Here is a 25790-nt window from a genome sequence, read left to right on the forward strand (position 1 = left end):
TTTATAAATGTTTGAAATTTGAAGGTTTTGTTGAGTTCAGAATTGTTATAAATATGCTAACAGAAGCTGTTCATAGTTGGCTCTGGGCAAGTATTTATTAGAGAGGGATTAATACAATTTAGCATATTTTGAGAAACAACATAACAAAAGATATGAGATAATTGTTTGGTACCCACTTTTCCCTACAGGCACTTCCTGTTATACATCAATCATTTTATGCATAAAAAGCATCTCAAGTCATACAGTACCTTGTATTCACTCATTTATGTTTTCAACAAATATTTACTGAGCATCTATTACATGTGAGAAATTATACTGTGAAATACAGCAATGAAGTAAACAAAGTCCCTGTTCACATACAGCTTACATTCTTGTGGTGAAAGACAGGCAATAAATAAATAAATAGATAGGTAGATAGATTTTTTTTTAAAGGTGAAATATACAGTATTTAGATCATGGTAGGTAAAACAGAAAAGAATAAAGTTGAGAAAGCATTTAGGGATTGTGGGTGGAGGCATTAAAACTTTAAGTAGGGTGCTCAGAGAAAGCCTCAATGATAAAGCTAAATCAGAGTAAAGATTTGAAAGACATTAGGAAGCAAGCCATGTAGATAAAGGGGAGAAAGCATTCAAGATCAAGATCTTGCGGCAGAAACTGTCTACCATGTTTAAAGAATACCACTGAGGACTCTAGCCACTGTAGCTAGAGTTGCATGAACAACAGAACATGAAATCAGAGAAGTGGGAGCTACTAGGAAGGCCAGGTCAAACAGGAACCTATGGTTGAAAACTTCTATTAAAAATACTAAATATGGCGGGGAGAAAGCGGCTGTGGAGAGAACGTGTCTCGACCAAGTCGATTCCCTGGACCCTGAAAAGCTATTACAATGCCCCTATGATAAAAACCACCAGATCAGGGCCTGCAGGTTTCCTTATCATCTTATCAAGTGCAGAAAGAATCATCCTGATGTCGCAAACAAATTGGCTACTTGTCCCTTCAGTGCTCGTCACCAGGTTCCTCGGGCCGAAATCAGTCATCATATCTCAAGCTGTGATGATAAAAGTTGTATTGAGCAGGATGTTGTCAACCAAACCAGGAACCTTGGACAAGAGACTCTGGCTGAGAACACATGGCAGTGCCCTCCTTGCGATGAAGACTGGGATAAAGATCTGTGGGAACAGACCAGCACCCCATTTGTCTGGGGCACAGCCAACTACTGTGGCAACAACAGCCCTGCAAGCAACATAGTTGTGGAACATAAGAGTAACCTGGCTTCAGGCATGCGTGTTCCCAAGTCTCTGCCATATGTTCTGCCATGGAAAAACAATGGAAATGCACAGTAACTGAATATCTCATCAAATGCCAGACCCTAGAAGACTCTTGCTTCTTCCTGCTACCAATGGGTTCTTCGTGGTTTTTCCTCCTAATCTAATTATAGAAAGATAAACTGTGACTTTCAAACTGACAAAAAAAAAAAAATACTAAATATTATCTTGGCTAGGTAGAAAATAAATCAATAGCTTTACTAGGGATGACCCAATTTAATAGGAAATTTATCATGAATTGGTAATGGTAGAATTTCTGATAATATCAACAACAGGTTAATAGAAATGTTATTTTGGGGGCATTCCCAGCATCCATTAAATTGACTTCAGAGAGCAACATCAACTACTCATATGACTAACTCTGAAGCATCCTCTTGTCCATTTACTAGGAGGTGAGTGCTAAAAGGAGGATACAAAGGTAGAGGATGAGGGAATTCATATCCTCTCCCTTGCAAGAGAAGCAGAGAATGTTTTACCTTCCACATCTCAGGAGAATATGCTAATACATAATTCAAAATAAGGAGATGGCCAATCAGATAATGTTTTACCACTGAAGCTGAAATCAAATGAATTCCAAGGAGCCAACTTACACTTTATCCCCAAACTTATAACACCGTAGACATCTTTCTTTTATTCCCTGCATTCCTCACGATCTACTACAGCTATTTTCAAGCCTCACATTTTGTACTGCCTGACTGCAAAGACATAAAAAAGCATCTCAAGTCATGAGAAAAGGCTCTCTACCCAAGTTAGGGAGCCCATGGCTTTTCTCGTACTCATCTTTAAAATCCTGGGGGTGCAGATATCATCACATTTTCTCTTTCTTTTGTTCCTTTATGTTCCCCCTGACCTGACCATTCCCAGCAAGATCACAAATTCTACTCCAAAACCATAATGGCTTATCTCAATATTATTTGCTGTAATATAATCTCTATATATTTCAGATCCCTTATTCTGAGTTATTTTCCTCAGATATCTACTGACGAACTCATGAGTTCTCAAACTATAACGACAATTATGAAGTGTAATGCTCCATACAAATATACAGTATTAATATTTTAAAATTGTTTACTATATCTACCAAATACTACTAGCTCTCAAAAAGCACTCTCTGTACTATGGATTTATATCTAATAATAAGTAGCAAGAAATGTTCAATCTTTGGAATAATTTCTAGACTCAAATCAGTTTTAAATTCTTTCGTATTATGTCTGACCAGCATTTTAAAATGTGCTAAATCTGTATCCCATGATCTTTACTACTTTTTTTTATATGAGTTAACACATAAAAGGGAAGGTTTAAAAATATCTATCAAGCACATTCATATTAAAGACAATCTCAACAAAGGGCAGAGAATGATTCAGTCTTAAAATTCTGATTTACACTTTATGCCATATCCCCAAATATTTTTTTTTAAAGATTTTATTTATTTATCAGAGAGAGAGAGGAAGAGAGAGCGAGCACAGGCATACAGAGTGGCAGGCAGAGGGAGAAGCAGGCTCCCTGCCGAGCAAGGAGCCCGATGTGGGACTCGATCCCAGGACTCTGGGATCATGACCTGAGCCGAAGGCAGCTGCTTAACCAACTGAGCCACCCAGGCGTCCCCATATCCCCAAATATTAAGCATTAATAACTTCAACATATATTTGATAGGTTGTCATTTTAAACTGAAATTTATAGCTTGAAAAATCTACTCTTTATACAGTGAACTGAAACAAAACACAAGTATATGCTAAACCAATGATTTAATTATCCCTTTTAGCAGGTTCTTTTATCTGTACCTTTCTCTGTCTTACTTGAAACCTTCTCTTCTGCTATATTGATGCCATGGTTTCCAACTGTCCTCCTTACCTCCATTCTTTTCCATGTGACACACCATTAACAAAATAGTCTTTCTAAAATTTAAAACTGGGAGTATAACAGAATAATACAGAATAAGAGGCCTGGAGGAAGATGTTTGAAATCTCAGCTTCTACCACTTGTTAGCAGTTTGATCTTGTACAAATGTCTTAATCTCACTAAGCACTGGTTTCCTCCTTTGTGAATTGTGAGCAGTGATTTCTACCTGAAGGGGTCACTATGAGGACTAAAATACCACTAAAAAGGCTCCTGAAGTAGGCACCCAGAAATGTTAGTTCTCTTGCTCCTTTGTAGATATGAACCATCAATCTTTCAAAAAGGTTACTGTAACCTAAGGGAAACTAACTTAAGAAGGCTATCAGAAAAACAATGTAATGGTTTGTATTGAGAATACTGGCTTTCTAGTAGGGAAGTTATTTGGAAAACCAAACTATGAGAAAATAGTTTCACGAGTATGCAGAAATTGAGAGCTACACAGCTCTCAGCCAAGAACTGTTTGGACATGGCTTGCTTTTCCCCAGTAACTGCAAGGACTCATTGTCCCAAGTTCCCCCCGCCCCCAAACTCAATTTTTTTATAGTGCCTCTAACTAATTTTCTAATTACTCTAATTATGAGTATATTACCTTGGCCATTTGAGAAAAAGCATCAGTGGCAGTAGTTTCCAACCATCTGAAAGAAATTACTTTTTATTTCCTCAAAGCTGTGTAATCATCTTTGATAAACTGGGGTGGGCGCAACGGAAGTCTCTGACAAGAGGGAGGGAAGAGGTAATACAGACAATCGTATAACCCTCTCTAGTAGGAAATTCTGAAACGTGGGATTAAAAAAAACATGAAGTAGATAGGTAAGAGTTTTTGATCCAACAGTAATCATAATTCAATGTTTGGAGACTTTGGCTCCAAGTATTAATTCCTCTTCAAATACCTCACAGAACAAAGCATACTCAAAGGATGCCATGAATGACTACAGACAGAAAAACCTTTCTTGCTAAGATTTTAATACTTATTAACATCTATGATCATATCCTCCCAGCTCCTTCAAATAATGATCAAAATCTAGAAAGAATTCTGGCAGAGATCATGGAGAGAACATAATGAATAGCAGTATTTTCTGATCCTGCCTGCTAAAGTTCTAACAATCTACACATCTAAAATAGAAAATGCTGGGACACCTGGGTGGTTCAATTGGTTAAGTGTCTGCCTTTGGGGGGCGCCTGGGTGGCTCAGTGGGTTAAAGCCTCTGCCTTCAGCTCAGGTCATGATCCCAGGGTCCTGGGATCGAGCCCCGCATCGGGCTCTCTGCTTGGCAGGAAGCCTGCTTCCTCCTCTCTCTCTCTGTCTACCTCTCTGCCTACTTGTGATCTCTGTCAAATAAAATAAAATTAAAAAAAAAAAAAGTGTCTGCCTTTGGGTCGGCTCATGACCCCAGGGTCCTGGGATCGAGTCCTGCATTGGGCCCCTTGCTCAGCAGGGAGCCTGCTTCTACCTCTGCCTGCTGCTCCCCCTGCTTATGCACTCACTCTCCCTCTCTCTCTCTCAGACAAACAAATGAAATCTTAAAAAAAATAATAAAATAAGATAAAATAGAAAAATGCCTGTTGGAGTCACAGGATATGGTCACCAAATGAATAGAAATGAGATATTAGAATCTCCTAATTCTGTACACTGTCATCAAGGGTGAAGGAAATTCCAAATGTCCTTTACTTTAAGGAAGACAAATTTAAGAAGACGATGATATACAGAACTAAATATTTAACAATCAATGGAACATCTAGAGGCAGTATCTAGTTGATAGCAGACAATGAAGAACCAGAATAAGTGGGAGTCAGAGCTAGTGAAATAGACCAAAAACCCACCTCTGTATGTACAACAGCAGAGGGCATAAACTGAAGGCTTAGCCAAGCTGGATCAATCCCATGGATGTATCTTGTTTAGTCTACATGGAATTTTAAAGTTAGGACACTGAATATAAATATGAAGACTTCTGTTTTTAAAGAAAAAAAAAATACAGCATCTGACATCACTGAGTCACCACCGAGTTTGTAATATGTTGTGTGCCAAAAATTGGCTGGAGTTGAATGGCACTGCCTCCCTTTATGTAAGGCAAACACCCTCCAGTTCACCACAGTCCCTACCATCTCTAGACACTAACTATCTGCCGCCATTTACCACTGAGCTTACTGAGGTTTGTTCCAGGATAGAGAAATAATTCTTTATATTTTTATCTCTAAGAAACGTAAGAAAACAAAAACTAAATCTATTTTTTTCCTTACACCTGGTCCATTTATTTATGTTCCTTGGGCACTGCCTAAGCAATCACCAAATAAAATGAGGTGGTAAAACTGCTCATTTATTAAAAGGAGGAGTCTAGAATATAAGCTAGAAATCAAAAACAAACTAACTTCTAAAAATTTATTAACTGTAAATGTAGCAGGTTCCAAATTACAGAACCTTCAACCTAGCGATTCCAGTTCTGGGGACTTACCCCACAGATATAGACAGGCAAAATAACTTATGATAGAAGTTATTCTCTGTGGCATTATTTGTAATAGGGAAAGATTAGAAGCAACCTAAATGCCCGCCATTAGGGGACAATATAAATAAGTTATGATATAACCATACAATGCAGCCATAAAAAAATAAGGAAATTCCTAATGTACTAATACAAAACAGTCTCCAAGTGAAAAGAACAGAACAAGCAAAGCATGTAAGTCATTTGCAAAGGAGTAGGGAGAGAGTGGGGAAGAATATATATGTTAACTACATAGATTTGTTTATACATGCATAAAGCACTTCTAGAAGGATACAGAAGAAACTGATAATACCGATTCCCCCATGGTGGGGAACTTGAAACCTCAGGGATGGAGGTGCTAGACTTTTCACTGGACATATTTTTTATATCTTTTGAATTTTGTAGCAAAGGTACTTATTCAAAAACCAGCTTTTAAAGATATAACAGGTTATCTGAGCTAATTCCAAGAATGATTAAGAATTCAGCAACCACCATGAATGATGCAAATTTCAGCAGGAGTCTAAAGGCAGTTGAGAGGGTGAGCAGGAGGAGGGTGAGATGAAATAAGGACAATGGAAGAAGGCATGGTGTCTTTTTCCATCTGGCTCTCTGAACTGGTTTTGAGCCCAGAAATAAAAGGATAGATGGAAAAGATAAGAAACCTTTTCAAGAGAGGCTGAAACTGTGAGCACCAATTCTGCTACTTTGGAATTTGGGTACAAAGTGTGGCACAGAGATGAGAGGTAGGGGGAACTCTCTAATTCAGCCGTGTACCACCTGGGCACTCTGAAGACTGGCAGCTCTGAAAACACTAAAGACAGAATTCCTGGCTACTGTCCCTCACAGGAGACCCAGCACCAGTGGCAATGAAAGGTACCATATTAGGGTGGCTCAAGGAGGATGGACTTCCCAAGCAGGCTGTAAGAAAAGAATATTCACTTCATGTTCCTAAACACATTACATTCCACTCATAGACTCCCAGAAATACCTAAGGGAACTCTGAAAAGGGCTGGAGGGTTTGTGTGAACAGAAGGGAACTAAAAGTTTTATTTCATGTCCATACAGATGAAGAAACGTAGAAATAATTGTGCTACAAAAATATAAAAGTATTATGCACAGGATGAAAGAACAGAAAACAATACACTGGCAAGAGAGCCAAAAGGAAAAGTCTTACTGTTTTTTTGTTTTTTGTTTTTTTAAACCTAGGCTATTGGTCACTGGACAGGAAGTAGAAGAGAAAAAACATGAGGATGGCTGGAAAGAGGTTACTCAAGGCTCTGCTGGGAACCAACACACTTAGTTATGCAGTACCTACTTTCCAAAGTGAAATCTTTCAACTGCTTTAAAATGTTTCTTTTCTAAGCCATTGAAAGCAATGAGATCATGTTCTTGATTAAGTGCCAGGTTTTTTTTTTTTTCCGTGCAACCCAAATTGTTGAAGTTAAAAAGAAGAAAAATTAAAGGAATAAAAAAGGGTGATGGTAGGAAGAACTAGGAACAGAAAACAGAGGGGGGGGAAGCAACATAAATATATTTTAATAGGGCTAGTAGAAGAAAATTATGGAATGACCAAACACAGAAAGTTTGTTTTAAAAGTTGAAGGTATCTTGCCCTGTTCCAAAAATACAACAAAGTATCCATTCAATTTAACTGTTTTCCTATTCCATCTTATTCTGTTAGCGTAACATATACAATCCCTTTATGCCTCACAGCATGTAGTATTAAGTAATTACAAACACACAGATAAGCCATTTATGAAAGATGAGGTCTGTATTAATACCATAGGGCTTGCTGTACCATAAAAAGGAATCTGAAGGCCAGTCTTAGGCAATTTTGACTCATGCTTTTCACAGTAGAAATGATATTCACTAACCTTAAACAATGTATAGTGAAAGCTATAATTTGTAAAATAAGCAAAAAATCAAATGTACAAGAAGCAGAAAATAAACTCCACTTTGAAATGCAATTCCTATGGCTTAAAGAATAAATAACAGTAACATGGCCCATGTATTACTATCCATGACAGTGTCTTCCACTTATATCACTATTTCATGTAATTTTATATTTGAATAGCATTTTAGACTTTTCAAAGTATCTTCACATTTCTCATTTAATATTCACAGTACCCTGTGACCATCTGCCCTGTAGGCAGAGCAGGTATCATTAAGTTTTAGATACCAAAACAGAAAGGTTAAGAGAGAACTGACAGGTCAGTTGTAAGCCAGGGACAGAATATAAGGATCCAGAACTTCTGGTCCGATGTTTGTCAAAATGATGTTTGTGGACCATTATTCTTCCGTGTTCATGATTTACCTAGTTAAGACTGTGTTTCAGGAACTACAGGCAATAGGCACAGATAGAGGCAACAGCAATATGACAGAGAACAAGAACACACATAATTTCTACTCTCTTGGAGCTTCCAGCTAAGTGAAAGTCACTGTTTAAATAATTTTACAAATAAATGGCAAAGCTTCACTTGTGAGGAGTGCTATGATGCAGTACTTGGTGGTCTGAGAATACATAATTTGGGAGAGTTGACCTAGGAAAGGATTCACTAGGAATCCATAATAGGCTAGGATTCTCTTAGGAATTAATGATAAAGCTCAGATCTGAAGCAGACAGATACCATACAGACAAAGCGAGAAAGGAAACACTGATTCTAGACTAAGGCAACATCAGGTGCAAAAGACCTACTGTCGGAGGGGTTGTGTAAAACACAAGAGACCATGTGAAACACAAGTACACTGTGTTTGAAGTAGAAGGCCTGACCCCCAATTTACAAGAAGGAGATCAAGATTCCCCATGTGACCTTAGACACATTTAAGGTTTGAGTGACTACTGCCCTAGTCTAATATAGTTTTACAATATCTAGATGCTTCACTCAAGAGCAGTGGGTAGACTGAAAAGAATGAAAATATAAGGCAACTGCTACAACCATTAAAAGGTTGCCAAATCATCTGAATTCTAAGAGGTAAAATCACTTTTAATTTAGGACATAAAGAGAGAATTTATGGAGGTGGTGACATTTGACCTAGGTTTTTAGAGGTGGACTGAATTTCCATAGAGGACTGAGAGGCTAGCACAGATAAAGAAATGCAGAAACTAAGAAGAGGCCCCTTGTTGCTTCATAGGAGTGTGAATGTTTTATTTTAATGTAGCCTTTTCTAAGTGGTACTTTAGACATACCATCCCTGTAATATCTTAAAGTTGCAGAGATCTTGTGCAACTTACAAAGCTTTGTTTAATTTTATACACACAACAGATTCTATTAGGTTCAAGGACAAACAGTAATTCTCTCTAATTTGCAAATAAAGAAAGCCAGCTAAATGAGGTTGACTTGTGCAAGGTTACATTTCAACACTGCTCTTTCCTTTTAACATTATAGATTTCTGATCATCAGAATGTGGAACAGATATCAATATCTGTTATCTGAAATACAGAGAACTGACTAGCCCTGGCATACTAAGATACATAAGAACTCTACTATGATAATTTGAGGAAAAGCCAGTTATTTGTTTTTAATTAAATGAAAGTAATAGTAGGCATGTGGTCTTAGACAGTGAGAGAGAAAGAGAAAATAACAGAGACAGAGATTCAAATGAGGCATCCCTTATAAGCCCTAATAACTGACGTACTAAAAAAAAAAAAAAGAAGGTAAGAGGCTGGGGGGGCAGGCCACAACAAAACAAAGTGTGATATACTGAGGGACAAAAAGAACAGATAAGCGGAATCTTAAACAGCACTTTCTAATGTTTTAAAATGATTTTTCCAGTTTTCTTCCAGAAGTTACCTTCAAGAAAACTCTTGATGATAATAACACTTTGAAAATCGATGCTATTCTTAGCCATCAAACACTTTTTCCTCTTTTCCTTTTCTAACACACGAGGATTCTGAATGATGCAAATAACAGGTCTTACTTTTATTAATAAACATTAAGCCTCTACTTTGTGTAAGATATTATGGAAGATACAAAAACAAAGTCTCCAGTCTCAAAGGTTTATTTACTTTGGCAACATCAGTAGGTCCAATCATTAGACTATATTCAAGAAAATCTGCTGGACTTTATTCTCATAAACAGAAACGCTTTCTATAGAATAGAAAATTTCAAAACTCTCAATAAGAAAATCCATATCCCATGAAGACTGACCCAAGGAAATGGGTGCCTTGGCTTATGAATCTATCTGGCCTATAACAAGTACTTTATAAAGTGATAATATTGTAAATATAAGAATAATTTTCCTTAAAGCATAGAGCATAAAATAGGAAGGAACAGAGATGGAATAACAGTCAAACTACTAATAAGAAAAAGGCAGTTTCAATGACTATAGATAACAAACTGTAATAACTTATTTCCACAATCCAAAGGTCTGAGGTCTCTGTATAGAAATACTGATACCCACTTTAAATTCTCAAGAACCAGTTTATAAATCTCTTTTTCAACCTCAGCTACCATCCTCATTACCAATCTTACCTTTTTCCTCGTAACAATCTTTCTCAACCTGTCCCAGTGACCTGGGTGACTGAAAAGATGGTGAACCAACAATGGAAAAAAGGAAGACACAAAGAAGACAAGTGTTTTTTCTTTCTTTTGATCTCTTCAATTCTACTGTCTCGTATCCTATCTATTTAATATAAAATGAAAAACAATACTGTACTTTAAAAGTAGAATGATGAAGTTTTCTAGTTTTCTTGCCCCCAAATCCCTTAATTTGGTTTTCTTCAAAGTGGCCTTGGTTGCTATTATTTTTCAACCCTGTCATTCAATGGTCCCTGATAACACAGGTTCTTAACCTCTCTGATACGGAAAATTTAAATTTATAATGGATGACTCATGGGTGAGTCTCTACAATCTAACTTTTTTAGATATTAAAAAACTCATTTTCTCTGTGTCAAAGACAAGTGGATTTGTGAGGCAACAAGAGTTCATCTCATTTGACATGAAATCATTCTCTTTTTTAGCTCAAAGTGTCTAATATGTTCTTGGAAACCACTTAACTATCTTTTATTTCTTACAGTGGATAATTACATGTACAGTTGAATCTCACTACACTAAAAAAGTACACTAATGACCAATTCTATTACTATTATTATAGCTTAAATATATAACACATCATATACATTTATAATGTTATATTTATTCATATAATAATAAATGACATGATTATTACTTATTATCTCTACCTTTCTAGAGAATGTTTCTTCAATTGCTCATAAAAGTAATGCTGGTAAAAAGGACTGGCTTGGTATAAAACTACAGGGTATTCACAAAAGTACTGTGAGCAAGTTGTCCCTTAAGAGAAACGGGGAAAAAAATAAAAAGACTATATCCACTTTTGATTTCTACAGTCAACAAAGATCAGAAAGATAAACTGGAGTTTAGGGATTTTACAGCTATTTTTACAGCTATTAAAATATTTAAAATTTTAGGGGCATCTGGCTGGCTTAGTCAGTGGAATATACAACTCCTGATCTCAAGGTTGAGGGTTTAAGCCCCATGTTGTGTGTAGAGATTACTTGGGGGAAAAAAAAAGGTACTTAAAAATGTTAGACTCTCCTTAAGAGATAATTATACTTAGTTAAATGAAAAAGGTCCTTTCATACTAACCATTTTTCAAGGGGAGGAATTAAGGTTCATTTATGTATGACAACAATAATGATGACAATGATATATTAAAAATATCCAATAGCATTCTAATATTTTATATCTTTTTTTTAATTTGACCATCATTATAATCCTACAAGACAGACATTAATATTACAATTTACAAAGAAGAAAGAATGAACCAAGGCTCAGAGACTGTAAAAAAAAACAAAACAAAACAAAACAAAAAAACCCACTAAATTTCATAAACTGTATCTTTGACAAGTGCCAGCGTTAGGATTATGTATGAGAAGTTCCTGAGTCTCAACCTCAACACTCTTTCTTCTTCACTATACTGGAGTGATGGACTGCATAATAAGGCTACATATTATACCATCTCAGGATGTCTGTCTGTAATGTGACCTTGTTGCTCCTTACATGTCTTTCAAAGAAAGAAAGTTTTTAATTTTCATGAAATGAAATTTATCAATATTCATTCTCTTATCATTCATGCTTTTTGGGTCTTCTCTCAGAAACACTGCCTTTCAAAGTCACATTCTCTTCTGTAAGTTTTATAGAAATTTTCAGTTCTTAAGTTTACAAGCCCTGCATTGGGCTCCCTGCTCTGTGGGAAGCCTGCCTCCCCTGGCCTGTGTTCCCTCTCTCACTGTCTCTCCCTCTTTGAAATAAATAAATAACATTGAAAAATAAATACAAAACATTTAAAATTTATCAACTTATCAAGTTCTACCAAAAAGTCTCCTGGGGTTTTGATTGAGATTGTGTTGAATCTATTTTCAGAGAAATGAAATTTTAAAATTATTGAGTCTTCCGATCCATGAACATGGTATACATCTCCATTTATTTAGGTCTTCTTTAATTTATATTAGCAGTATTTTATGGCTTTCAGCATCAGGTCTTATACACACCCATTATTTATTCTTAAATATTTCATTTTTTGATATATTACAAATGGCACTGTTATTGAACATCTGCTTTCCAGTTGTTCACTGACAGTACCAGATAAGGGTTTATAAAACTAGAAATGATTTCTGTATATTGATCACAGATCCTGTGATTTTGCGAGACTAATTTAATAGTTCTAAGGACTTTTAAAAAATAGATTCCTTAGGATTTTTTATAAACACAAGTAGGTTGTCTATGAATAAAGACAATTTTGTTCATTTTTTTTTCCAGTTTATATGTCTTTTACTTATTTTCTTAACTTACTGCAGTGGCTAGGAACTCCAGTACACTGCTGAATATAAGAGGTAAGGGCAGAAATTCCTGTTGTGTTTTCAACCATAAAAGAAAAGCAGTGGTCCTTCACCATTAAGTATGATGTTAGTTTTAGGTTTTGGGTAGATACCCTTTATCAGTTTAAGGAAGTTCTTTTTTATTCCTAGATTGCTGAGTTTTGATTTTTTGTTTTTAAATCACGACTGGTGTTTTTCTGTATCTTCTGCATCTTTCTCCAATTTCTGCATCTTCTGCAATGAAATGATTATAGTTTTTCTACCTCAGGCTGTTAATATGGTGAATCACACTGATTTAGAATGTTAAATTAACCTTACATATTTTGTATTACACTAGTCATGATGTATTAAATTTTTATTATATTGTTGGATTCCATTTGTTATTTTGTTTATCCTTTCCTAATATTTTAGTAAGAATTTCTGCATATGTTCCTGAAGGATACTGGTTTATAGATTTCTTTTTCTGTCATGCCTTTGTCTTGGTATCAGTGTAATATAGCCATCATAAAATGAGTTGAGAAGTGTTCCTTTCCTATTTTCTGGAAGAGTTTATGTGGAATTGGCATTATTTCCTCTTTACATGTTTGAGAGAATTCACTGTGAAGCCCTGGAGTTTTCTACGTGGGAAAGTTTTTAACTACAAATCTTTTATTTTTTTTTTTAAGATTTTATTTATTTATTTGACAGAGAGAGAGAGAGACAGATGACAAGTAGGCAGAGAGGCAGGCAGAGAGAGAGGGGGAAGCAGGCTCCCTGCTGAGCAGAGAGCCCCATGTGATGCAGGGCTCAATCCCAGGACCCTGAGATCATGACCTGAGCCGAAGGCAGAGGCTTAACCCACCATGCCACCCAGGGGCCCCTTTAACTACAAAATCTAATTTATGAAATGGACACAGGGATTTTCAGGTTAATCTATTTCTTCCGTGAGCTTTGATAGTTTGTGTTCATCAACGAATTTGATCATTTATCTAAGTTGTCAAAATTACTGGCATACATTGGTTCATAATACTCTCTTATTATTCTTTAGATGTTTTTAGGTCTATAGCGATATCTTTTTTTGTTGTTGTTATTCCAGATATTGTTTGTGTCTTTTCTTTTTTTCTTGATCTGTCTTCAGATCTGTCAATTTTATGGATCTTTTCAAAGAACCAGCTACTGGTTTTATTTATTTTCTTGCTTGTTTTCTATTTCATTGATTATCATTCTTGATCATTTCTTTCCCTTGCTTACTCTGGGAAATAAATTTGCTCATCTTAATCTAGTTTCATAAGCTAGAAACTTAGATCACTGATTTGGTACTCCACTTAGTTCACAAGCGTCCAAATCAAAAGAGTTTCTGCACCAGCAGAACTGAATTTGAGGAGACTTATTCACATATGTACCTGATGCAGATAGACTTGGGACAGAACAACTACAATCAGATATGACTTTGGGAAACTTGGGGGAGAAAACTTGCATGTAGGAGAAATACAAAATGTAGTGCCCAGAAAGTCAACTGTGATAGATTATTTTCAGAGATGGTCATAATAATTACTCCTTTGCTATGTGACTTTGTCCTTCTTCCTCCTAAGAAAGAGCACACGAATCTGACTGGACTTGGACTTGTTTTTACTAACAGGATGTGAGGGAAGAGAGGTTACACAACTTCCAAAGCCAAACTCTGAGCCTCTGGTAAATTATACTTTTCACTTTCTTGGAGAGCTGTCCTGAGATTACCATGCAAAGATGATCTAGTTTACCACAAGTTGAGAGACCACACAGAAGAGAACCAACACATGCCAGCTGCCAGTCAGACATGTAGGTAATGCTATCTTGGACCTTCAGCTTCCACCTAAATGGACCCCCATGAGTAAGTCAGGCCAAACCAATAGAGGATCAGCCTAGCCAGTTATCAAAATCATGACAGGGGCGCCTGGGTGGCTCAGTGGGTTAAGCCACTGCCTTCGGCTCAGGTCATGATCTCAGGGTCCTGGGATCGAGCCCCGCATCGGGCTCTCTGCTCGGCAGGGAGCCTGCTTCCTCCTCTCTCTCTACCTGCCTCTCTGCCTGCTTGTGATCTCTCTCTGTCAAATAAATAAATAAAATCTTTAAAAAAAAATCATGAGAAATAATAAATCTTTGTTGTTTAGTCACTAAGTTTTGAAGTGGCTGGTTAATCTATAATTAACTGAAACTGAGTACGGATAGAAAAACAGATGAAAAAAATTTTCTATTTAAGGAGTTGATAAGGGAAAAACATAACATTTAAAACAATTGAGATACTGCTAAACATTTGCACTAAAAACTACAAAAGTAAAAAAATAAAAAAAGAAGGGGTATGAGGTAGAAGAACTTAAATAAGGGCTTCCCATAATTTATACGTTTGCTTTACATTGTCTATCAGTGCCTGTTCTCTTCAGAAAACAGATCTTACAACCCATTCTCAATAGTAGCCAGAGTGATCTTTTAAAACTGTAATTCCAATCATGTGATGGCCCTACTTAAAACTCTGCAGTGGCTCCCCAGTGCACAGAAAATAACATTTAAATTCTTTGTCATGATCTACACTGTCTTACAAGATTTGGCCTCTGCCCTTCACTCCCTATACTCTAGCCACAGTTGCCTTCTTTTTCATCCTTGAATACCCCAAGCTCACTCCTATTTTAGAGTTTTTAAACTGCACTCTGCCTAAAATATTCTTTTCACAGCTGGTTTCTTATTCAGATGCTAATTCAAATGTTACCTCAGAGAGACCTTTCTTGACTGCCCAATTTAAAATATTATATATTATTACAACTTTGACTTACATTCTTCTAGAACTTACTATTCTAAAATTACTTGTTTATTTGTTTATCTGTCCTCCCAGCTCTAAGAAAGTAAGGATTATTTCAGGTTAGTTAACCATTATATCCCCACATATGCCTATAAATAATAAACTATATGCCTAAGACTGTAAATAGTGTCTGTCACATAGGAAGGGCTGAAATACTTGTTTTCTTAATGAGTGAATTATGTAAATATAATATATTAATTTGGGACTCCCACCCCACTCCCATGCGGAAAAAGATAAGAATGCTCAAGTTCCCCATTAATAAATATGTTGAAAGGTACAAGAAAAGGGGCACCTGGGTTGCTCAGTGGGTTAAGCCTCTGCCTTCGGCTCAGGTCATGATCTTGGGGTCCTAGGATCAAGCCCCACTCAGGCTCTCTGCTCAGTAGGGAGCCTGCTTCCCCCTCTCTCTGCCTGACTTTCTGCTTACTTGTGATCTCTCTGTCAAATAAATAAATAAACTCTTAAAAAAAAAAAAAAGAAAGGTACAAGAAAAGTATTTGACTATTTCATAAGTTGTCACCCTTAACTATAAAGGGTCTGTGCTAGCACAACTCCCACACTTTATGCTACAAACCAGGGCTGTATGTGAACACTTGACACTAATCTAGAGTATCCTAATCAGCTATGACAGAATTTTGACTATAACTTTAACAGGAGAACTGGAAACACAATTTAACCCAAAAGCCAAGTACCAAGCATGCTGGAGAAAATGAGGTAAGAATCTTGGGGCGCCTGGGTGGCTCAGTGGGTTAAGCCGCTGCCTTCGGCTCGGGTCATGATCTCAGGGTCCTGGGATCGAGCCCCGCATCGGGCTCTCTGCTCAGCAGGGAGCCTGCTTCCTCCTCTCTCTCTGCCTGCCTCTCTGCCTGCTTGTGATCTCTCTCTGTCAAATAAATAAATAAAATCTTTAAAAAAAAAAAAAGAAAAGAAAATGAGGTAAGATACCCTCGGATATCCCTAAAAGTCCAAAGAATTCTTCATCACTTTTGTTGAAAATAGTCTGACATGGTAACTCTCCCTTTTTTGGTGGAAGGCAGGAAAATCTTATGTATGTTAATCAGTCTGATGAATCCTGGAACACACTCTCACCTTTGCTTACATGATTTCTCCCACCAGAAATATTTATATTCAGGATTTTTCATGTATTCAAAAGCAAGTCCATCTTTCAGAGTTTCACCATATGCTTTCAGAAGCAAGTAATAAACAGCACCATTCAAAATGGCTTAAATTACACGGGCATTTACTATTTCATACAAGAAGTCAGGAAGACAAGGCAGCTTCAGAGTAACTTAAGAAGACCAATGATCTTTATCAAAGAACCTTTTCCCTTCCCCTCCCATTCCCATTGAGAAAAAAATAGCTTAAGTGCTTTTTAAGCTATAGATAGGGCTACATGGAGGAAGACCAACCTATATAAAAATCAGAGCTCTGCAAGGTGGGAAAAAGAAAGACCCACTGACTAGGTAACTGACAGTACTTACGCAAAGGTCCAATTGCAAATACTGATATTTCAAGAAGTCTTTGGGTACTCAAGTCTTCTGTGACATTACATAAATGACTTATATAATTATCTAGCATTTTAAATCATTCTTCTGCTATAAGATTATCATCTTTATTAAAATCTATATGGAAGGAATATACAAGGTATACAAAGCAGGTTTATTTGATATGTGTGAAGACACCAGCAGAACAAATATTAAAATAAGACTATATACCTACATGTAAGAGAATTTCAAATTTGGTATATATCTACATAGATGTATATAATTTTAAACTACAAGGATACTCAGAATAATGAAGTACTGGAAACAACTCACATATCGAACAACAGATGATTGTTATATATATTCTAACAGAGTGATAGAACTCATTAATATACACTCTTAAGGAAAAATTTTGGAAATCAATACCTAATGACAGAAAACGCTCATGATAGAATATTAAGTGAAAAGGAGACCACACAAACTCTATGAAGCACCTTTCTTCCTGGACCATTTGAACTAAGTAACAGAATATGCCACACCAAGTAAAAGGGTCAGTATTTTAAAGTACTAACTTGTCAGGGCACCTGAGTGGCTCAGACAGTTAAGCATCTGCCTTCGGCTCAAGCCATGATCCCATGGCCCTGGGATCGAGCCCCACATTGGATTGATTCCTTGCTCAGTGGGGAGCTTGCTTCTCCCCTCCCCCTTCTTATTCTCTCTCCAGATCTCTCTCTCTCTCAAATAAATATATAAAATCTTTAAGGAAAAAAAATAAAGTACTAACTTGTCTTGACACAGAAGAGGCATCTGCAAATCAAGGTCAGATAAAGGTAGACACACTGTTTCTGTTCGTCAATTAATAAGCATCAGGATGTGGAAAAGTCAGAGGGCTATTGTGACTTTCTGGTTTGGTCTTCACTGATACTTCCTACATTTTGGGGCAGTCTTTCAACTCCAACTGTCACTATAAAGCCCAAGTGCTTTGGGACTATTGAAGAGGAACAAAGGAATAATAAATAAAAGATAAAAACCAGATTAGCTATGGGTCAAAGTGCTAAATTTTCAAAGTAAAAAAGTTAATTTTGGGGGCGCCTGGGTGGCTCAGTGGGTTAAGCCGCTGCCTTCGGCTCAGGTCATGATCCCAGGTCCTGGGTTCGAGCCCCACATAGGGCTTTCTGCTCAGCAGGGAGCCTGCTTCCTCCTCTCTCTCTGCCTGCCTCTCTGCTTACTTGTGATTTCTCTCTGTCAAATAAATAAATAAATAAAATCTTTTAAAAAAAAAAGTTAATTTTGTTACATTTACAAACTGCTGCTGTAATGTTGTATGACTTTTAGGAAATGAACCTAAACATTATTCTTTTTGTTTTTTAAAGATTTTATTTATTTATTTGACAGAGGGAGATCACAAATAGACAGAGAGGCAGGCAGAGAGAGAGAGAGAGAGAGAGAGAGAGAAGCAGGCTTCCTGCTGACCCTGAGATCATGACCTGAGCCGAAGGCAGTGGGTTAACCCACTGAGCCACCCAGGTGCCCCGAACCTAAACATTATTCTTAAACTAATCTGTGCATGGGCATAAATTTTATAAATCTGAAAAGTCCTTGCAAAAATATGTAAACTCATTTCACATGAAAACAACATTGCTGATAGGTTTATTTTTTTAAAAAATGATTAAATTCTGAATGACTCAACATATCCAATTTTTTTGTCTTCTTTGTTCATTTCTTAAATTCTACATATGAGTGAAATCATATGATATTTATCTTAAACTGACTTTATTTAGTATTATACCTTCTAGGTCTATCCATGTTGTTATAAATGACACGACTTCATTCTTTTTTATGGCTGAGTAATATTCCAGTATACCACCTCTTCTTTATCCATTCATCAGTGAATGGACACTTGGGTTGCTTCCATATCCTGGCTATTTTAAATAATGCTGCAATAAACACAGGGGTGTTTTATCTTTTCAATTTAGTGTTTTCATTTCATTTTCTTTGGGTAAATAACCAGTACTGGAATTACTAGATCACATGGTAATTCTATTTTTAATTTTTTGAGGAAGCTCCATAACATTTTCCACAGTAGCTGCACCAGTGTGCATTCCCACCAACAGTGAACCAGAGTTTGTTTGGTTTTTCTCCACATCACCGATACTTTTTCATGTGTTTTTTATTTTAGCCATTCTGATAGGTATAAAATGATATCTCATTGTGGTTTTAATTTGGATTTCCCTGATGATTAATGATGTTAAACATCTTCTCATGTGTCTGTTAGCCATCTGTACGTCCTCTTTAGTAAAATGTCTATTCAGATCCTTTGCCCATTTTTTAATTGAACTGGATTTCTTTTGGTGTTAAGTTGAATAAATTCTCTATGTATTTTGGATATTAACCCCTTCCTGCATATATCATTGGTATATATCTTCTTCCATTCAATAGGCTGCCTTTTTCTTTTGTTGATGGTTTCCTTCACTTTGCAAAAGTTTTTTATTTTGATGTAGTAGAAATACTACTATATCAGAGCCTGCTTCCTCCTCTCCCTCTGCCCGCCTCTCTGCCTACTTGTAATCTCTTCCTCTCTGTCAAAAAAATAAATAAAATCTTTAAAAAACAAAACAAAACAAAAAAACCAGAGTCTAAACTTCCAGTCACTGGGTCTCAAAAGCAAAGCAACTACTTCAACTTTTTTAGGTCATCTTAGAAGACAGCTTCTAAGAAGAGATCAAGTCACAGGATCTCCAGAAATCCATGTGATTAAAAAAAAAAAAAAAAAAAAAGGCACCTGGGTGGCTCAGTGGGTTAAAGCCTCTGCCTTCAGCTCAGGTCATGATCCCAGGGTCCTGGAATCGAGCCCTGCGTCGGGCTCTTTGCTCAGCAAGGAGCCTGCTTCCTCCCCTCTCTGTGCCTGCTTCTCTGCCTATTTGTGATCTCCCTCTGTCAAATAAAATAAAATCTTAAAAAAAAAAAAAAAAAAGAACTGTTTATTTATTAAGAGGTAGGTGGTATAATCAAAGTGCACTTTCTCCAAAGAAAGCCAGCATCAGGAATTAGGGTTAATTCTGTGGGAGCTCTCCAGTACTACTGGGAAAGAAGAGGATCCCCTCCATTTCCTGGGTCATGGGGCCTAAGCAATTTTGTTTACTCCAAAGTATTTCGATCTGTGCCACTGAAAACACCATGAACATCTTTACCTGTATTTTGGAAGGAAGGGCAGATGGATTCTGTAATAAGAGATGATCCATCCTCATGAGGATATACTGAGTGTGACAACAATGTAGAGACAGAAACTGAACAACTCTGCTATTAATAATGGCATATCTGAAAAATTTTATGGGGTAACTTTTATAACACTATGTACTGTATATAAAGACATTCCCAGATGTGGCGAAATTTTATGCTGTAGCCTGAAATAATTTTTAAGACTATTTAAGAGTTGTCTGGAATGTGACATCTTGGACTTAGGATCTCTATGTAAAAGTTCACAGGCAGCACAGCAGCTGAATTTCTTTTCTATATCTTATTATAGTACTAATCACATAGTGGAATTGAATATTACCTAAAGGCCAAATAAATACATGCATAAACTTTACATAATTACATAGTTTTTGGCAGAAAGGTTAGCAGCTGAATGCAAAATGAAATCCAGGTTCACAGGCATTCAATAAATGAAATTTACTACTCTGGATGCAAAAATGTGATCCTCACTTATATGTAAAATTACTTAAGTGAAAAAAGTAAAAAGAGAGACTATGAGTAGCTATGCCAAACACAATTACCCAGAATTCTACTCTCAGTAAAACTCAGTATTAAAGTTATTATTTCAAGACTTTCATGGGACTTCATCTACAATATTTACAATAACTTTTATTTAACTGGAATGATCAAAGGGGCACCTGGGTGCCTCAGTTGGTTAAGTGTCTGCCTTTGGCTCAGGTCATGATCTCAGGGTCCTGGGACCAAACCCCACATGGGGTTCCCTGCTCAGTGGACAGTCTGCTTCTCCTTCTGTCCCTCTCCACCCACTTGTGCACTTACGTGCTCTCTCTCACTAATAAATAAATTTAAAAAAAATTTTAACTGCAATGATTGGGATGGGTCCTTTCTAAATACTCTGGTCATGTGAGAATTAAGTTTCTTTTTTTTTTATTTATTTTTTTTTTAATTTTTTTTAAAGATTTTATTTATTTATTTGACAGAGAGAGATCACAAGTAGATCCAAGTAGACGAAGAGGCAGGCAGAGAGAGAGAGAGAGGGAAGCAGGCTTCCTGCTGAGCAGAGAGCCCGATGTGGGACTCGATCCCAGGACCCCGAGATCATGACCTGAGCCGAAGGCAGCGGCTTAACCCACTGAGCCACCCAGGCGCCCCGAGAATTAAGTTTCTTTTCAAAGGTTTACTTATTCTATTCTATTCTATTTGAGAGAGAGAGAGAGAGAAAGTGCACAAGTGCACAGTTAGGAGGAAGGGCAGAGGAAGAGATTCTCAAGCAGATTTGCTGCTGATCATGGAGCCCAATGCAAGAGTCAATCCAGAGACCAATGACCTGAGCCAAAACCAAGAGCTGGACTCTTAACCTGCTGAGCCACCCAGGTGCCCCATGTGAGAATTAATTTTAAAGCAACAATATTCCAGGGGTACCTGGATGGCTCAGTCAGTTAGGCATCTGTCTTCAGCTCCGGTCATGATCCTAGGGTCATGGGATTGAGCCCCATAGCAGGCTCCCTGCTCTGCAGGAAGCCTGCTTCTCCCTCTCCCACTCCCCCTGCTTGTGTTCCCTCTCTCGCTGTCTCTCTCTGTCAAATAAATAAATTAAATCTTAAAAAAAAAAAAAGGCAACAATATTCCAGTAGTTGATTACTGACAATCCCTCTAAAGTATGCTGATATACCATTGACCTCTGAACAACAGAGTTAGAGGCACCCTGCCATATAGTTGAAAATCTGCATATACCTTTTGAGTTCTCAAAAGCTTATTAGTAATAGTCCATTGTTGACTGGAAGCTTTACCAATAACATAAACAGATTTTTTAACAGATTTTTTTTAAAGATTTTATTTATTTATTTGAGAGAGAGCTAGAGAAAGAGCATGAGCAGGGGGAGTAGCAGAAAGAGAGGGAGAAGCAGACTCCCCACTGAGCAGAGAGCCTGATGTGGGGATCAATCCCAGGACCCTGAGATCATGACCCAAGCTAAAGGCAGATACTTAACTGACTGAGCCACTCAGGTGCCACCATAAACAGAAGATTAACACATATGTTGTATATGTACTATATTCTCTATTCTTATAATAAAGTAAACCAGAGAAAAGAAAATGTTAAGAAAATCATAAAATATATTTCCAGTATACAAATGGGCCCACATAGTTCAAACCCATGCTGTTCAAGAGTCTACTGTACTGTTTCATTAAGAATATAGGCGGGAGGGGGGCGCCTGGTTGGCTCAGTGGGTTAAAGCCTCTGCCTTCAGCTCAGGTCATGATCCTAGGGTCCTAGGATCGAGCTCCACATCGGGCTCTCTGCTTAGCAGGGAGCCTGCTTCCCTTCCTCCCTCTCTGCCTGCCTCTCTGCCTACTTGTGATCTCTGTCTTTCAAATAAATAAATAAAATCTTAAAAAAAAAAAGAATATAAGCATAGGGGCACCTGGGTGGTTCAGTGGGTTGAAGGCAGAAGCTTCGGCTCAGGTCATGATCTCAGGGTCCTGGGATCGAGCCCCGCATCGCATAGGGCTCTATGCGCAGGGAGCCTGCTTCCCCCTCTCTCTCTGCCTGACTGTCTTCATACTTGTGATCTCTCTCTCTGACAAATAAATAAAGTCTTTAAAAAAAATAGTTCTGATATTCTTGATCTACACAGTGTTTGGGTTGCCACAAACACTCAATTAAAACACACACACACACACACCCCACAAAAAAAAAAACCAACAGAAAAAACATGCAATTATCTGTAAAGCACAATAAAATGAAGTATGCTTATATTATAATTTAGATGCTCTGAATATTTAGATACTTGCTATTGTATTTTCTGAAACAGGCAAAATCTGTACAACTCCTGAATAGTCCCTGAAAATCCTTGTCTCTGTTTTCTTCCACTTTCCCAACGATTCCTAGTTTATCTGAATTTTCCTCTCTGTTTGCTGCTTTTTGCTCAGCCAACAAAATTTCTTTTTGTCGCCTCAGCACTTAGCATTTTATTTTTTATTTTTTTTTCTTTTTAAATATTTTATTTATTTATTTGACAGAGAGAAATCACAAGTAGGCAGAGAGGCAGGCAGAGAGAGAGGAGGAAGCAGGCTCCCCGCTGAGCAGAGAGCCCGATGTGGGGCTCGAACCCAGGACCTGGGATCATGACCTGAGCCGAAGGCAGCGGCCTAACCCACTGAGCCACCCAGGCGCCCCAGCACTTAGCATTTTAGTCCTCCCTCTCTGTTGCATCATTCCTTCTTTTCTTGCCACTGATTTTCCTCTCTTTTTGCATTTGCAGGAACTTGATTTGCACACCAGTAACAGAGAACTACCTTAAATTCTACACCTTTTCAGTTAGAGCACCTAACATACAATAACAATGTCTGCTCTTAGGGTGCCTGGGTAGCGCAGTTGATTAAGCATCCAACTCTTGGTTTCAGCTCAGGTCCTGATCAGGGTCATAAGATCAAGCCCTGTGTCCGGCTCTGTACTCAGTGCAGAGTCTGCCTGAGACTTTCTCTCCCTCTCCTTCTGACCCTCTCCACAGCACGTGCTCTCAATCTCTCTCTAAAATAAATAAATCAATCTTAAAAGAACAAAAACAAAAACTTCTGCTCTTCTCCATGACTTGTCTAGTATGATCCTACCATTCAAAACAATACTGCTTATTGGGAGCTTTAAATTAACTTGAGACCCAGCTGGTGATTAACTATACTGTTTGGGGATGCCTGGGTGACTCAATCAGCTAAGCGTCTGACTCCTGATTTCAGATCAGGTCATGATCTCAGGTTTGTGAGATGGAGCCTCGCATCAGGCTCTACACTGGGTGTGGAGCCTGTTTAGAAAACCCTATCTCCCTCTCCTTCTGCCTCACTCTCCCTCTCTCCCACTTTCCCTCTTTTAAAAAAGACCAAAACAAAACAAAAAAAGCTATTCTTTCTGTATTAGAGTTTCTCATGGCTGAACTCAAAACAATTTCCTGAAGCAATTCAATGAAGCAGTCTCCAATTAATATGATCAACAAAACTTGTATGTTACTCTTCATTAGAGAAAAGAGAAATTCATATTTTAGATACATATGTCAGGTCAAAGATTTTCTTTTCTAAAAAGTTATTATAACTTCTGAGAATAAACAATTCTATAGTGTTTGGAAAGCATTCAACACATACAATTTTTCTTGAATTAATTTAAATCTGCTATGTCAAAGTGTATAAAAAACACAAATTTAATGGTCACTGCTTTTTTTCCTCTCTTGGTATCACCTGGGTTATGGCTCTTGTAAGTAATTAAAAGCACAATTATAGAAGAACGTGGTGCTAATCTTCATCCTAGCCAACACTTAATGGAATGAGCAATATGGAGCTACTTAAAGTGTAATATATCCACCCAATGCAACGCTTTGCAAATATAAGAAAGAATGAAGTTCTCCATGCATTGATATGAAAAAAATTGTCATTATATAAATGTCAAATAAAATGAAGAAAAACATAAAATGTGCTACCTTTATGAAAAAGAAAGTGAGGGCGCCTGGGTGGCTCAGTGGGTTGAGCCGCTGCCTTCGGCTCAGGTCATGATCTCAGGGTCCTGGGATCGAGTCCCGCATCGGGCTCTCTGCTCAGCAGGGAGCCTGCTTCCCTTCCTCTCTCTCTGCCTGCCTCTCTGCCTGCTTGTGATCTCTGTCTGTCAAATAAATAAATAAAATCTTTAAAAAAAAAAAAAAAAAGAAAAAGAAAGTGAAAATAAGAATATGTATTTGCATAAAGAAATTCTGGAAGGATATACAACAATCTAAAAACAGTATTACAAAAGAAAGAATGTCAGAAGGAATGTGGTGGGTAAAGAGACTTTCCAATTGTCAATATATAACTTCTTACATTTGTTAATTTTTAATCATATGGAATATATTTGGTATTGAAAAATGATCTAATTTTAAATCTCCCCTCCTGAAATGAGATTATGCATAACTATTAAGTTTAATGGAAAAAAATTACTTGTAGTTAAAATATGCTGAAAATCACTGTGGTAACAACAAACAAACAAAAAAGGGGGTTGAAGAGAAAGGACAGCCTCAGTTCCTAAAAGAATTTCTGGTGATGCTCTCAATACCATATTATATCATAAGCCTAAATCATTTGTCTAAAATTTATACTCAGAATACCCAGCTAGGTACTGAGGGACATGTTCCCTACACTCATAACATAATTGTCAAGAAAATTCAAATACAGTTAAAAACAAACAAACAATGATTTAAGGCAGAAAGGCCTATGCCAAATGAGTGGTACAAATAATATATGTTCCAACTGACTGAACTGAATGCTCACAAAATGCAAATAAATTAAGAGTTCATATAAGATGCAGGCATTAGGTAAGTGGAAAGAAAAGAAGACTATTCCAGGTTAAGTGGACTGCTATAGCAAAGATGCTAAGGGAGAAAGAAAAAAAAAGAACAAAGTATGCTTAAGGAAACGGACTATACCAGTTTAACTGAAACAAGAGGCTGGTAAAGTTAACAGAGAAAATGATGAGTAAAAGTAGATATTTGTAGGGGCGCCTGGGTGGCTCAGTGGATTAAGCCGCTGCCTTCGGCTCAGGTCATGATCTCAGGGTCCTGGGATCGAGTCCCACGTCGGGCTCTCTGCTCAGTGGGGAGCCTGCTTTCCTCTCTCTCTCTCTCTGCGTGCCTCTCTGCCTACTTGTGATTTCTCTCTGTCAAATAAATAAATAAAATCTTTAAAAAAAAAAAAAAAAAAAAAAAAAAAAAAAGTAGATATTTGTGCA

At 37.2% G+C, this 25790-nt stretch overlaps 2 protein-coding genes across 15 annotated transcripts in view; one reads left to right on the top strand and one right to left on the bottom strand.

The window, feature by feature from the left end:
- Positions 1 to 25790, bottom strand: part of HMBOX1 (homeobox containing 1) — a 195982-nt gene that overhangs the window by 133504 nt on the left and 36688 nt on the right. The window lies entirely within an intron of this gene.
- Positions 554 to 1461, top strand: LOC125094064 (gametocyte-specific factor 1-like). Its single transcript, XM_047719815.1, has 2 exons — positions 554 to 572; positions 724 to 1461. The coding sequence occupies exons 1-2, from the start codon at positions 554 to 556 to the stop codon at positions 1341 to 1343; spliced, it is 639 nt and encodes a 212-aa protein (XP_047575771.1). The 3' UTR covers positions 1344 to 1461.

The sequence above is a fragment of the Lutra lutra genome, chromosome 2 (assembly GCF_902655055.1).
Source record: "Lutra lutra chromosome 2, mLutLut1.2, whole genome shotgun sequence".
NCBI lineage: Eukaryota > Metazoa > Chordata > Mammalia > Carnivora > Mustelidae > Lutra > Lutra lutra.